At 36.3% G+C, this 16,692-nt stretch overlaps 1 protein-coding gene across 2 annotated transcripts in view; it reads right to left on the reverse strand.

Annotated features, from left to right (window-relative positions):
* Positions 1 to 16,692, reverse strand: part of LOC127501838 (dehydrodolichyl diphosphate synthase complex subunit nus1) — a 111,980-nt gene that overhangs the window by 20,276 nt on the left and 75,012 nt on the right. For both annotated transcript variants that reach the window (XM_051874067.1, XM_051874068.1), the window contains 4 exons: positions 12,324 to 12,451; positions 7,206 to 7,365; positions 6,255 to 6,411; positions 351 to 403 (listed from right to left, as the gene is read on the reverse strand). In XM_051874067.1, the coding sequence (XP_051730027.1) occupies positions 351 to 403; positions 6,255 to 6,411; positions 7,206 to 7,365; positions 12,324 to 12,451 (498 nt within the window). The remainder of the gene's footprint in view (positions 1 to 350; positions 404 to 6,254; positions 6,412 to 7,205; positions 7,366 to 12,323; positions 12,452 to 16,692) is intronic.

The following is a 16,692-nucleotide window of genomic DNA, read 5'->3' on the forward strand; positions in this document are numbered from 1 at the left end:
GTCAGAATTGTGAGATAAAAAGTCGCAATTACCTTTTTTATTTTTTATTTAATGGCAGAAACAAGCTTCCATAGCAGTACGACTAAATTCATTGATATGAAAGATACATTCTCTGTAAACAATTCTTAATATCTTTAATTTAGTGAAGTTATCTTTTTAGATATTTAGATATTTTATCTGACAAAATACTTGTTTAGAATAGAATTATTGGCAATAAAACAGTTTTTTAGTGTCAGTGGTACACTGTGAAAAGAGACTTGTGGGTGCAGGGAGAAGGTGATTGAATTCAACTCAGGTTTCAGCTCAAGCAATCAAACCAAGTGTGAAAACTGTCAAAATCAGAGGCTTACCGATCTGCCAGTCCCACTGCACCTTCAGAAGTTCCTTGTGCTCCATAATGGCCCTGAAAAACAGAAACACAGCACAACTCCTATCAGCCACAGGTGAGCACAGCCAACAAAACCATCAATAAAAGATAAATAGTGACAGCACCGAAGTCTCAACAGCATGCTTCATTTTGACAGGTGGGCGAACTCAGCAATAACGGGCAGAGTGACAAATCCAGCCAGCCAGAGCAAAGAGCAGTCGATCTCCCCTGAACAGTCCGAGGGATTCTTGTGACACACGCCCGCTTCTGTATGAGCTTTTCCGACTTACTAACAATGACAGGTCATCCCATCCCCCCCACGCACAATTAAAGCCGAGCAGGAAACAATACTCTGGCCCCGTGTGACACCTCTGTAGAGCCGCCACAGGACTGGGCTGATGATCTGTTGCCAAGGTTACAAGTCTCATCGGGAGACGCTCCTGAAGCCTGCAGATGATACTATTTGATGCAGGCACAGAAAGAGAGAGAATATTCTAGATCCAGTGTGCTTGTCACGCTGCTTCCTCCAGAGCCCTTTATGAAGCAGTCAGACTTTAAGTGGAAGCAGGGCTTGACTGTCGTCCACAATTTCAGCCTGCTGTCAGATATGAATGCCTTTCAGCATAATTACACCCAGCTGGCATGGATAAACAGTGTCGTTGGCATTTATGTAAATACGCCACAAATATAGATGTTAAAGCACACTGGAGCTTCGGCACTGGGGGAATAAAGGTGTTAGATGAGAGGACTGGTAAATTCAACTCCAGCTGGAGCTGCTGTACGCTTGCTGGTGGACGCAGGCGGTCCAAATGGGCCTCGTTTGCGGATGGATAAAAAAAGAAGAGAGACGAAAACCTTCCAGCTGGCTCATGCTTTGAAGTAGCTGGGATATGTGGTGTCGCAGATCCAAACAGCTCTGGTGGAAATGATAATTAAACATGGAGGCTGTATAAACGTCAAACTGTGAGGAGGATCTGAGGCTGACAGCAGGTGACTGTGGGTTAGCAGGTAACTCGCAATCTACAAAACTAGAAAAATCATTACATTTCTATGAAAACCATGTAAAGGTGAGCTCTTGCTAGAGCATTAAATAGTCACAAGAAAACAGCTAACCGGGAAACCTGGAGTAACGTGGGGTAAAGGGTCTTAATCAATTGCACAATTATGATAGACTATAGCAGGGGTCGGCAACCTACTTCCACTTCCACGTGAGCAAAAGTGAGAGAGGTCTATGTATTTCATTCAGATAAAGTACCACCTGCATACAGATCTAGCCTACATTTTGAGGTAATCATTCCTCATAGTAACACAGCTTGTTTTATTAAGTTAGAAGTTATAAATACTATTATAAAACGGATAGTTTCGGCCCTTGATTCTGATTGGTTGAGCCACATTCGAAGCCGTTGTAAAATTCCCTGAAAACATACATCTGACAGCATTGCATAAGTATCGCTGCGCCACTGAGTGTGTATGTTGCTGCATCTGTCTTAGCAAAAACTCCTAGCAACATAAACATATTTGTTCTCTATTGATTTTGTTCATTGAAGCTTACTGCATTAGGTAGAAGAGTATTGTGAGAGAGATATCGAGTGTATTACCTGCATTCAGATTTAGCATTTTCCTTCAGATTTAGCATGTTCATAATAGAGCTGCACGATTAATCGTAAAAAGATTGCAATCTTGATTCAAGCACCCACGCAATCCTACTTTATTAATGACAACGATTCTCCCGCGTCTATTAAACCTTTGACAAAATCATACCGGAACGTTCGAATCTGTGTTCGTGCTGCCAGAGCCAGAGAGAGCCGTTTTGAATCACACAGTAGTTATTTCTGTGTTACAAATATTCACATTATCACAGAAGTACTGAGATATAAGTTTTAAGTTAGTATTTAAACACTGATGTCTACGATAGCGATCAAAATAGAGCAAACTACCTTTTGAAACGAACTTGGCACGTCAAATAACGGTTGTATCAATTACATCTAATTCCGCTAGGTGGCGACAACTGACTGTTAAAAAATGTATTTGTCATTGAATCGTTCATTCAAAAGATTTGTTCAAAAACACTGATTCATCCAGCAATGAAAAGTATTTATTAATGAGTCACTGAATTCATTCAAAACCATTTTTTAAATAATTCATTCAAACATTTTCCAGCAATTAGAGTCAGCAATTTATATTTTGTCAGAACCTCTAGTAAATTACATGTTATTTTGTTTGGTTGTATATTCAGAATCGTGGGAGAATCGTGATCTCTATTTGAAACCAAAAAATCGTGATTCTAATTTTATCCAGAATCGTGCAGCTCTAGTTCATAATAAAAAATCAGTTTGAATGTCTGTTGCGATATCTTGTCCTTTTAACAGTTAAGAGGTTTTCCCGTGACTGACAGCGCTAGTCAAAGCATTTGTCATATTTGCGTCTTGTTCCGTGTTCACAACAAGTTTCAATATAAAAGTCTTTGCGACTGAGTGACTTGCTTATAAAGAGTAAACAATCTTTGCCACCATCTAGTGGTGTAATAAATGTAACTTCTGTTGCTGTTCACTGTCAGGGACTATTTTTTCCAGCGGAAGGAAGGCTTTTAATGATTTTACTTCATGAAAGTTGCTTTGATACATATTTTTTGGCTTTAATATTTGTATTGTGTGGTAACCGTTTTATAAAATCAATAAGCCCTGTGAAGCTGCGGTTTACAGTGAATTTATAACAGCTAAGGGGCGTTGTTAGGCACGCCGCAGAGAGTCTTGAGGCTTATTGCTTTATTAAAGTGTGAGAATTAAACCGTGCCAGTCAATGAAAGCGCACAGCTCTGACAAACCATTAGCGCGACCACTGCGCATCACGCGCATACAAGTTACTGACTGACAGCTAACAGCTTGTTCCGCTGTACGTAGTCAATGCTGTAAATTTCAACCAAGTATATAGAGTCCTTATTAAACATTCCACACACATCATAATGACTGTGATGCATGTGGAAACTCTGTTCATGTTTGCCTGGGTAGGGTAGAGTGGGGGGAAAACGCTCCCCTTAAGGACTTTGTCATTTTTTTCCATGAAACAAAAGTCCAAAACTTTTATTCAACCACCTTGTTAGATTATATTTGATGTAAAAACAAATAATTTGATGTTCAGAACAGAGTAACTACAATAATTACGATAGTGAGAAAGGGGGCGTTTTGCCCCTCGTGGCTGGGGGCGTTTTACCCCACAGACAGTGTTTGAAAAAAAAAATTGTCATTCTAAATATATATATATATATATATATATATATATATTTTCCTTAACTTACATGTACTTCCTAACTACAGGCCTTACTATTCTCATATTATATATAACTGTGATGTTCTGCAAAACATCAAGCTTTAAAACACTTATTTTCTTACTGCTGAAAAATAGATCACTTAACGTGAAATCCGTTTTCTCTCAAGTACAACGCCAGTGAAAGCTTCACAGTAAATACTTATACATCACTCTTGTCAATGTAGTAGTCCATAGCAACAACAAAAACATATCTTGACTCAATCTAGTGGTATTTTGGGAAAAACAGTCGGGGGGCGTTTTACCCCACTCTACCCTACTTCATGTGTTTTCTCTCCGATCGGATAGCTATCCAATCGTGAAAAGACCGAAAGAGAGCATTTTTTTTCACATTCCAAACTGGACAAAATGCATCTGGTTGTTGAAGTCACATATGTAAATTTTACTATGACAGAGCTACTGGAGTATGTATCGCTACAGAGGAGTAGCTGAGCATCTCTTCAGCAAGTCGATGTGCAAACTGCAGCAAATGAAACTGAAAGTTCAGCGTCACATCCTGAAGCTCAACACACAGTCGTCTTCATTAAAAGTAGTGACACTAAATTATCATACCAGTGCTGATGCTGCTTTCTCTCTCCAATTGTGGTCTTTGATCTTGAAATTAGCTGATGATAAATAAAATGAAGCTCATATCTGTTGCTTTAATTGATGTGAACTCTGTTGAATTTGCATATAGCGCAGGAACTGAAGATTAGATTTATATTAGTTTTGCGGAGACACAGTTGTTGCCAAGTGTAAATGGAACAGTTTTGTAACAAAACAAATAGCTATCCAATGAGAAAAAAATTAAATCTAATTTAAACCTGAAAACAAACAAAATAAACGATTTTGAATTTAAAAAAAAAAAATATGAAAAATTGCTTCAGAAATATTTAAGGTTCTGTACTATTTCTATGTTAGCCATTATGAATATGTAAAATATGTTTATGTGTATTTATACATGAGGTTGTGGCAAAGTGATTAACTCGGACACTTAAAAATTACACTTCATGACAAAAAGGTTGCCTTTACCCCTGGACTATAGCTTTTAGTTTACATCATAGGCTGGCTAAACCAATGAGGGGTTGGTTAGCATTGGTAAATCTCATAACTATACCCATATGGGCCCAAAATGCTTTTTTTTCCCCATTGACAGTATGCGATTTCTGAGAAACGCTGTATAAAGTGGATCAGGTCGAGCACCGAAACACATTTGTAGCCAATCAGCAGTAAGGGGCGTATACACTCATTAGGGGGGAGGTGCCTGTATTACATAGCGTGTTTGTGAATTTGGGGGTGGAGCTATCAAGTTAGGGGTGTGATCCTTTTGGATAGATGCGTGTTAGTTTTGGTGATTTCAAATATCAACAGCGTTTCTCAGAAATTGCTTACTACACCTTTAAGTGAGTATTAGATGACAGTAAAGGTCATTTAAATGTAAAAATGGGTGAAATTAGCATGAACAATTAAATATATTATCACATCAATAGCCACAAAGCTACTGTAACAGAAGGCCAATTCACACTTCACCAACAAATGCAGACAGTCACCAGATTATAGCAGGTCTCTTCTCAGACAGTCCGAGACCGACAGACGCCGATTCAGCATGTTCAATCAGTGAAAGCAAGCTCCAACAGATGCCAACAGACTCTGACAGGGGTAACACACTGATCTTACAAAACCTGAATTGTCTGTTGCGTCTGTCGGCACAGTGTGAATTCGCCTTAAAGAGGTCATATAAAGCCACTTTTACAAAATGTAGAATAAGTCTCTGATGTCCCCAGAGTGTGTATGCAAAGTTTTAACTCAGAATACCCAACAGATCATTTTTTATAGCATGTTAAATTTGTCACTTTTTGAGGGTGGGCAAAAACGCTCAGTTTTGGTGTGTGTCCCTTTAAATGCAAATAAGCTGCTGCTCCCAAGAAGAGGGCGGAGTTTCAAGAGCTCGTGTTAGCAGCTCCGATTACCTCATGCAGACTCACTGAAAATGTCAGAAACTGTTCAGCCTTTTATGTTCAAACCGGAGTCAGACAATGATGGAGAGACTTAAGAAGAAGTGACAACATGTAGAATGCAGCAGGACGTTTCTGAATGGTTAGTTGATGAATTTATGTAGCTGATGTGGAGTTAATTATCTTAAATCATTGATTAGAGCCAGAGAATATATGCTGCATGAAGATGCATGAAGAAGAACAGGTATAGTTTAGTTTAATTATGGTTATAACTTATTGCACTGTATTGCAATAACATGGCCTCACCACTTTGTTGCATGTTCTCGGGGGCAGGGTTTATGTAAATTTTTAGGGTTAGTGATGTCACTAACCCGGGAAGAAGCTTGTTGTAGTCCCTACCAGCCGTTTGTTGTAGTCCTTAAACAGAGAATTCTTTAAAAGAAAATATCTCCCTTTGCATTGAACTTTGAGTGTCGTAACTTTGCAGATGCTGTTTATGCTCTAACAGCAACATTACACACTAACTAAAGTTAAAAAAGTGAATAATCAACCACCCCTTTAAAGGCCACAAAACTACAATTATTTGGTTTTTAAAGTTATATATGGACTGTTCAGAGTAGGAGACTCACAGTTGGATACCACTGAAGAAGGAGCCAAAGAGACCCATCATTCCCAGGAATTCGACCCGGCTCAGGTTCTTCACAATGAACTCCTCACAAACATTGGAGATGCCGTAGAGCGTCGCCCCCGCAAGAACCAATAAATCCCCTAAGAGTTTGTGGTCCCCTGTATGAAACAGACATGAGTCATATATTAGATAATGCAATCCATGCACTTACTGGTTACATATGCTAAAACCCTTACTAAACATACTGCATGCAAATATGTTCATTCTGAAACTATTTCTTTCTTAGAACATCATAGATCCAGAGTCAAGGTGCTCAAATACTAATTTTCCTTTAAAATAAATAATATATTTTTTTAATAATATGAATTATAATATTTTAATAATATTCATATTTTTCTCTTTGTTTGCTGAAAAGAAAACATCAGGCTAAAAAAAAAATGACAATAAAATAATATTCTAGTTTCTGAAGCTCAACAGGTAAAAGCCAAATCAAGGGATACATTTTAAGGGAACACACATACCGATAAAACATATACCTTGAATTCACTGTAAGTCGCTTTGGATAAAAGCATCAGCCAAATGTATATATATAAATGTAACATTCACTCAGTGGTAAATTATTCTCAAACAACTCTAACAACACCAGAATCGCTGCAAATTAGTATGGTTTTCATTAGGCCACCCCTTGGGGAAAGCTGTGTGTGAAATTATATGGACAAGCCCCTACTGTTCATTAATATTTAATAACGGACTCTGAAACTGAATCAATCCGCATGATCCAGGATTCTCAGGAGGATTTGGCAGTGCTTTACACTGATGTAACGTCTGGACTGTGGCTGCTTGTGAAACAAAACACCACCCAGGGGACACGAGAGAGGGTTATTGTGTGGGTTAATATTCAGGGTGTACCGTGACACTGCTGTGATGCCGCCGTGGAGGGATGAAGACTTACCGAGGCCTTGTTGTCGGCCCACCAGGACGTCGGCGCCCACCATGCAGCCCATGCCCAGGAGACACACGCCCACACCCACAAAGTGCAGCACTTTATACCTGACTAACAGGAAGAACCACGACAGCAGCAACACCACGGGGATCACGAAGCAGTCCAGCAGCTGTGGAACAATTTGAAGAATTCAATAAAAATAAAAATAAAAAACAGGAAACATGTTCATGCAGAATGTTAAAATAGCTTACAAATGCAACTGAGAGTGCCTTTTAAATACTGATTAAATTCCTGGAGTTGTATTGAGGAAACAAACACAAATTTGAATGTAAAATTAATTGAAACTCAAATAAATTCATATAAATGGGATTTCTACTAGAAAAGTAAAGTTTGGTTTAACAAAGACTTATTTATATATTTAATGTAATTTAGAAAAAAACTTATACAGTATATAAGAACACTTCCTTTCATTCCAATCCAACTTCCTGTGGAAGTGTGGCCAACTTGATAGAACAATAGAACGAACCAACCATAGAATGAACGAACGAACGAACAAATGAACTAATGAACAATGGAACGAATTATAGAACAAGCAAACAATAGAACGAACAAATGAACAATGGAACAAATAATAGAACGAACAAGCATAACAAACAAATGAACAATGGAACAAATTATAGAACAAGCAACCATTAGAACAAACAATGGAACAATGGGGTGAATTGTGGAACAAACAATAGAGCAAACAAATGAACAATGGAACGAACTATAGAACAAATGAACATTAGGATGAACAATTGAACGAATTATAGAACGAACAAATGAACAATGGAACAGATATAGAACGAACAAATATTAGAATGAACAATATGAATTGTTCATCAAATGAATAAGCCCTATTTTGAAAAATAAACTTTGGAGATCATTTGGGCTCATTTGTAATGTATACAATAATATACAGTTTATAACTGCTCATAGTGCATAATTTCTTAAAGAACGACGATGAAGGGCAGAGAGTTTGGGTGAAATCTGACGTAAACAATGGATAATATATCAATATTTCATGGGTTTAATGCTTTTGTGGACAAAAGTGCTGTTGAATGTTTTCCAATGGACACTTGTAATGGACATTTTACCCACATGCGACAGATTGGATTCAATATATATAATAAATAATAAATCTGCCATGATGTTGCAGTGCTCAATCATGGTCTTAATTGAGTTAACTGATACAAATGTTCAGCTCCAACCTGTTCATATTCCTCTGGTAAGGTATTGAAAAAAGGCCTCAATGACTGAAGGACACACGAGAGATATAGAGGTCATAAAATTTATACAACGCCTACATTTATGCACCAAGACCAGAGATATTTGTTAAAATGCTACATTTTTTTGGCTCAGACGATAACACAAAAGAGAGAAAAGGAGAGGGAGAAGAGAATATATAAGCTGAATTAGTAAGGACATTTGCATTCTGGACCTCAGCCAACACCATGACCATCTATAACAAGTAATCATCTACCCTTAATAGGCAAATGTTTTAAAGAGCGGCTCCATCGCATGGTTCGGCATGACTGCCTATTAATATTGATGAGCCATTGTGTAACCTCATTACGGTCTATATAGAAAAATGTTATAAGAAAAATATGCTCGATGTGAGCCACAGGGGGAAAATGGCATGCAAAAGTTTGGGAGGTAAGAAGCATCTCCTCACACGAAGAAGAGCACAACATGACGCTCTCCAGTGTGGGATGAGCAGCAACCCGACTGACCTCATCAAACAAGCTATACTGATAAAAAAAAAAGTGAAAATGTTTTTTCCAATTTAGAGCTGAAAATGCGCTAGCTCTGTTCAAGCCTCTGGCTTGTTTATCAGTCACTTACTATGTCTGTGTTTGTGACTTAATTTGATTCCTCCTGTACACAATGGAAAGTTCAACAGTTGAGAAAGTTGGGCTGCATGTGTATATGATTTACCCTATGAAATCAACATTTAATCTACAATTTACTGTTGTTCTGTTACTTGCATATTGAATTTACTTTGACAACAACAAACCCTAATTACTACAGTTATTGTTAATACTGTAATTTATTATATATAGATTATTATATATTATACCAATTAATGTGGGATCTCAACCAGTGAAAGAATCATTAAAATCACATTAGTCATTTTAATTTCTCGTTTGATATACCAAGTTTCCAGTTTTATTGTACTGTAGTAGATAGATGGAAAAGATTCTGTTACATCGATACGCCAGTAGGTGGAGACAAGTGATTTAATGAGTGAGTCATTGAATCGTTCATTAAATTGTTCATTCAAAAGGCTATTCACAAAGGAACTGTGCTCTAAAATCAGCTCAAAATATCAAACATGTTTTGATATCCTCTGACTGGATGGAATCATAGCCTGAAGCTAAAAAATCTGTGCCCATCATAGACTATGTAATTTTATGTGAAGTCTGTCAATTCTGACTGCCCAAAATCAGTAGACTGGCACAGACTTTCTGCAATTCGGGACAAAAGTCTGAGCAAAAGTCGTGTAATGTATTCCAGGTTTTTTCTAGAGGCTTTTGAAATATCAACAAACACAATGCGTCTTTGGGACACTCTTGTTTTTTTTTCGCCTTATTTACTGTACATAAGTGTCCGTTCAACTGTTGAATAAAAGAAATATACTTCATATCACTTTAATAAAGTTGGAAAAAGAACATATTATAGACAACAGTAAAACATAATATAAAACATATTTGTGAAATAATATTTAGCAGCTTAAACTGCACAAATGCCAATGGTATTTTTGTACATTTTTGTAATGTAATCTCAACAGTAGCTTTTACTTTTCTGGCCAACTTTGGAACTTTGTTTTGAGCACCTAATGTTACCTGTCTCCTGATGAATAACTTGAGTGTCAGTTGTGCCTAATGGTTAGAAAGTCGGACTTGTAACCCGAAGGTTGCGGGTTCAAGTCTCAGTACCAGTAGGAAATGAAGGTGGGGGGAGTGAATGAACAGCGCTCTCTTCCACTCTCATTACCCACAACTGAGGTGCCCTTGATCAAGGCACCTAACCCCCAATCACTCCCCAGACACCGCAGCAAAAATGGCTGCCCACTACTCTGGGTGTGTGTTCATGGTGTGTGTGTGTGTTCATTACTCATGCTGCGTGTGTGGATGGGTGAAATGCAGAGCACACATTCTGACAAATTCTGACACCATACTTGGCTACATGTCACGTCACATTCACTTTCACTTTCTTTCCTCGCTGGTAAGTCACTTTGGATAAAAGAACCTGTTCATTTAATAAATGCATCTAACACTGAATTATTTTCAAGCAGGAGGTTTCAGTTCATTAGAGTGTTATATTGAGTGTCAATGCTGGAATCTAAAGTTTTTCAGTGTTTTGCAGTTTGTCATCAGTGCCGTTCCTGTTTTAAATCTGTAAGAGTTATCTATTGCTCATTTGCATGCAGCACTCCATTCCAAACAAGTGTTGCTCATTTTTATCCAATGATATACAGTCTAATTTTGGTTTATTAAATAAAAAACTATTTGAACCCAGGAGACCTTGCACTCAAGAAAAGTTTACTTCTAAACCAACTATTTTAGAACAAAATATAATGACATTATAAAATGCAATATATGTACTGTAACACATCAGTTTAAGTGTTCAAATGAACTTGAACACTTAAATTGATTGAAATTATTATAAAATATTGGGTATTGACACAATTTTCACGATTTTCACTTTTGATTTCCATGGAAAAAGAAAAGAATGATTACAATGTTTATTTGTCCTACACTATATTAAACAAATTTGAAAATTAAATTAAATTTTAAAAAATCTGAATGCAAATCAATTCATCAAAATACTTGCATCTGGTTGAACTTGATTGCGGATTGTTTGTGAATAAAATGCAGTTTTTTGCAGTGCAATTTTATTATATATATATATATATATATATATAATACAGTGACAGAAACAAAAGCATACAGTGCATGCAATATATATATATATATATATATATATTTTGCATGCACTGTATGCTTTTGTTTCCCCCTGACTCACAAAAAATATGTAAATTGCCACAAAAACATCTGAAGAAAGTATGCAAATTACTTAAGTGAAATGCTTGTGCTTTGTGAATTCATCCCATTATATTTTAGAGGGGCACATAAACATGATGATAAATAAAACATTTTTGTTTCATTAGAGTGACATAGATGATAATAACATTCTCAAAACAAATGATCTGTGGAAGGTGTAATTCAACTGAACTGACCAAATTGAATGGGTGATTTCTGCCACAACTCCTTTTTACAAACAATAATCATGAAAGTTAATGATCAAAGATACTGCAACTAGAGGTTCCACATTTTTTTTTTTTAAAGTTGCAATGAGCAATCAATACTGACCAAATTTTGAGAGGGAACGATGCCTCTGTGGTGTATGTTTGTGTGTGTTTTGGGGCTTATAAATATCGAACAGCATCTGTATTCACCTGTTGTCACATGCTATCATAATGCTATGGGATCTTATCACAAAGAAATCAATAACAACAACACACAGTCTTGTTTTAAGATGTATACTCTTTTGTGCACATTATAAAATCCTTATTGATCAGAGCTGATCCTCTCAGCTACACCTTCACACCTGAATAAAGCCTGTCTGAATGTCCCTTTAAGTGTCTAATGGTAGGGTAGGCTAGGCTAATTTATGCCTGGATGCCAGCACATTCTCTAACAAATAGTTGATGACAGTCTTTGCATCTACAAGGGCGCTCGTAATGACCGCTGGTGATGGCAATGGAAGAGTGAGAAGTGAAAAAAATCGATCCTTTTCTCTGCTGGAATCTCTAATAATCATTGAGACCTCCTCTGGCCACTAATCAAACACCATTAGCAGTGACGTGAATAAGGCTCTTTCAGCACTAACAGCACTTTAATGAAGATTAAATGACAAGCGCAATGTGAGGCAAACAGCAGAGCTTTAATGGCCAATCGGACAGACATAACAAAGGCCTCAAGCCTCTGCGTTTTCGCTTCTTAGGACATTCGCTTCTGTTTCACAATCTTTCTTTTCTTTCCCTCACAATGAACAACACACACTTGCTGGGGTGTAACCTACCTGAACGCTGGTCAGTGTGGTGTACTGGTAGGCTTTGATGACCAGGTAATTGGCTTCTATATCAATCAATCCCAGAATCATGTACTTCCACCATCTTCTTTTCAGTATCGCCAATAGATTCTCCTCTCCTGTGGGAAAACATGAAGGTACACAGTGAATTCACTTATTAAGAGCCTTATATTATGTGTGTGTACAGACAGTCAGCTGTGGTATAAATCATTTCACACAATCAATATGAACTTATAGGAACAAACTCTTTGGGAAAACAATCACTTGGTTGAATTGGTTTGAAGTCAAGCAGATTGAAGGCAGATATTAATATGGTCAGAACAATGAGCAGAACATAATCCTGCATGGATTTGCTGATGGTCCTGGAATATGATTCCTATAAATCCTTGACCTCAGATTTTAGGGATAGATTAGGGATACATGTAACATGGAGTAGATGGTACCATATAATAAATCAAAAATGACCCCAAAAAGAATTAACAAATAATTTGTGTATTAAGTTCTTTTGAACTTAATATTTATCAAACAATCCTGAAAAAATGCATCAAAGTTTCCTTAAAAATATTAAGCAGCACACTGTTTTCAACATTGATAATAAGAAGTTTCTCTTGAGCAGCAAATCAGCATATTAATATGATTTCTGACGCATCATGTGACACTGAAGAATCAGCTTTGCAATCATAATAAATTTCATAATATTTCATATTTTTTATTGTATTTTTGATCAAATAAATGCAGCCTTGCTGAGCTTAAGATATTTCTTTCAAAAAGAAAGAAAAAGATCAAACTTTTGAACCATTGTGTACTAATATTTTTTTTTTTAAATGTAAGAATTTAAATTTAAAATGTATCTTAATAAAACACTTTCCACAAGAAATATGGTATATGACATGGTAGAAAAATAAGCCAAATACAATATTAGTAAACAAAGGTAAAAATAAATAGAATTTGTCAATTTCCAAGAAACTACAGTTTATTCAAAAACAGGTCTACAGATTTTTCTATGGTGCAAAGGGATCCTGCCGACCCAGAAGAAATGAAATACAACAACCCGTTTTCTTTCTGCACAGAGGTTTTATTAAAATACTGCAGTAATCTCTTGACACAGTAAAGCTGATCTTGAAATAAAAATGAGTTTTCTATAGGATCATAACAGCAGAAGCACTGCAGGTAATAAAGCAAGACGAGGAGAACTTAGGAACAAAAGTCTTTGCAGACATTCGAACTCAGTTTCCCTATTATGCTTATTATTTCAGCTGAAGTAGAGTGGAAAGTTGATCACACTTTCTCTTGCAGCGATTGGCCATGACACTAGCCTTCTCAGTCGTTTTGATTTTCTATAAGTGAACAGAAGTGAAGACAATCTCTGCAGGGAACAAACCTCTCTACATATTCCAGAAACTTTTAATGGGCAGTCTGACATTAACAGTTTGGGGGGAATCATTTTCTTTTCCAATTTTCCCAAAGTTTGGGCACTTCCTGTTAAACCACTAGTGTTTTATTGTAAGACCTTAAAAGTTAATTGAGTCATTAGGCCTTTTCAACATTTCAAAGCTCACAGGGTGGCTCATCTATGCAGTAGACCAAATATCAAAAAATAAAGATAATGTTCTAATCTAATCAAACACAAAACAAATGTTTTGTTCTTGCAGCTTCCACAATGTCAAATTTAATTAGGAAATGAAAGAACAACTGGTAAAGTCAAGAGAAAATCTGCAGACCAAGAAAGAAAGGTTTCTGAACAAGATGCTCGTAGACCAGCAGAAAACTTGCATTTGTATTCTGTGATTATAAAAGTGCTGTATGTTAAGACAAAAATGGAGAAGCAGTTGAAGAACTGAACAATTTAAGCATGAGGATAAATCCATTTTCCATTGAGATTGTGTGACAGACACTGTACATAAAAATTTAGTGCAATTAAAGGGAGGAATGGACTGCATTAAGCATTATCAAATCCTGAGTTAAGTATTTTTTCAATCTATTAGGTGACATTTCCTGAGATCTTAATGCATTGTAATGCACAGTATGTTCATTATACTGAACATTTCAATAATCTGTATTCATTCTTTCCTATTCAGATTCTAATATAAAACAGCAGTAATTGAATTAACAACTGGCAATTAAGATTGTAACTGTGACTGTAAAATGGTTTCAAAGAATAAAATGAATGAATACGACATGACATTCTCATAAGAAAAGTTGAAATGAGATTCTACAGGCAAAGGCAGATACAATTCAACCTCAATGACAACCAAATCCTACAGATGTCAAATCCTTTTTACAAACATGTAAGGAAAAGGCATGTTACATCCACAGCTGGAGTGCCCACGATATCCACCAGAGGGCACTCCTCCGGACTCCTGTGATTTTCCATCATGAACTACATTTCCCATAACCCACTGCCTGGACTCATTATGGTCTGATTATTTCCACCTGTGTGTCATTAACTCGTTTGTGTTTGCCTTTATAAGCTCTGTGTTTTCAGTCACTCATTGCGAAGTCTTGTATTTGGTTTCCCGATATCCTGGTTTCCTGTGTTTTGTTGTTTGAGTCTCTGCCCATTGTTCTGGATTACCTTGTTTTCCTGTGTTTCTTGGACCTTGTTTTATGTTTGGATTGTCTGACCCTTTGCCTGTTGTATGTATTACAATTCTGGATTTCCCTCGACAAAGCTGTGCTTGGATGTCACAGCAGTTTGTAATAGCATGTCTCCCCAAAGGTAATCAAACATTTTACTATAGATTGCAGTAACCGGAGGTCATAATACGAGAACTCTGATTGTCTGATGACAGTCAGAATGACAGTTGAGCGACGTGAACGTTACAACTTCTTGTTACGACGAACACAACGGACATATTCACTTCAAGTGACCAATGGCCAAGGTCAGGATTTTTATTAAATAATACATTAAATTTCATATCGTATACCCCCAGAACACTTGGAATACACAATGTGATGTACGCGATCATTCTGTGATACATTTGCGTCTTTTTTTTTAAAAAGCTTGATGCTTGATGCTGGTCACTATTCACTGTTATTGGGTCATTGATGAATAAGGTTTTTAAAAGTGTAAAAAAAACATAATGGAGCTTTTGCCATTTATTTATTTTTGTACAAGATGGACAAAATTTGTCACCCAAAAAGTTATTCGGTTTAACCAAAATTTCGGCTTTACCGAATGACACTTTTGGTTTTACTGAATGATGATATTTTCAAACAATGTTAACATTGCTAGCTAGCTTGTTAGTTAGCTAGCAAAAGGACAATCAAATTTATTTTTTTTTAATATTACAAGTTTTTAAAATATTACAACATTTTCTGTTTCATTGCGGTTCTACCGAATGACCTGTTTCAGGACATGCGTATGAGCAAGTGAAAACATGAATTTTTCAAATAGTTGAGAGAGATATAGTTACTTTGCTTTATGACCATGTGGTCCTTTGCAGGTGTCTGAATTATGTCACATCCTGTCACGTGATATTGACCGCATGACTTGATGCAAAATGGTCCCTTTAAATTGGTTACTCCAAATGACATCAATGAAATTCATTTTTCTGGACATTCTTTCTCATAACAAAGCAACGACTTCTACACATAATTTTAATACCATTTTGCACTGTTGCTATATGTCATTAAATCATGTCAGAATAAAAAATATATATACATTTATTACATTTTAAGATGTTTTAATCACAAATGAAATGCCTGTATTGGCCTTTGGACGGTTAAACCGAATGACCTTTTGACACTTCAAAATCTTTAAAATACCTTTTATATGTAGCAAAATATAATTAAAACCTTTTTGGATTCAATAAAAGAGATCTAGTTGTACTACCTTACATACTTTGGATGTCATAGCTTTGTTTTTTATTACTATTATTAAGTCCTTTGGACAAAAAATTACCCGTCACGTCATTGACCCCATTATATGGACGAACGCGAGCGGGACTTTTTTTTTTTAATTTATTTATTTTTATTATACTTGTATATGGTCCATTAAAGAAAGAAGGGCATATGGCATTAGAACAACACCAAGGTGAGTAATTAATGACTTAATTTTCATTTTAGGGTGAACCCTCTCTTTAAATCTGCTTTATCTGAAAACAACAACAGAGCATACAAGTACTGGAAACATGACAGAAGCAGCAGAAAAGATCTAAAATCTCTCAGAAGAGAGAGTGGATATGCACAAACATTGTGGCAGATCATTATAAAATATTTATATTATTTAGTATATCAGATCACTTTTATTTAGTTAAACAAATATATGATGCAATCATACTCAACCTTTTTTTGGATGTGTGCTTGTCCTCATTTAACACTATGTTGTCTTCTACAGAAGAAGAAAAAAATCATACAG

This window comes from Ctenopharyngodon idella, chromosome 20 (assembly GCF_019924925.1).
Source record: "Ctenopharyngodon idella isolate HZGC_01 chromosome 20, HZGC01, whole genome shotgun sequence".
NCBI lineage: Eukaryota > Metazoa > Chordata > Actinopteri > Cypriniformes > Xenocyprididae > Ctenopharyngodon > Ctenopharyngodon idella.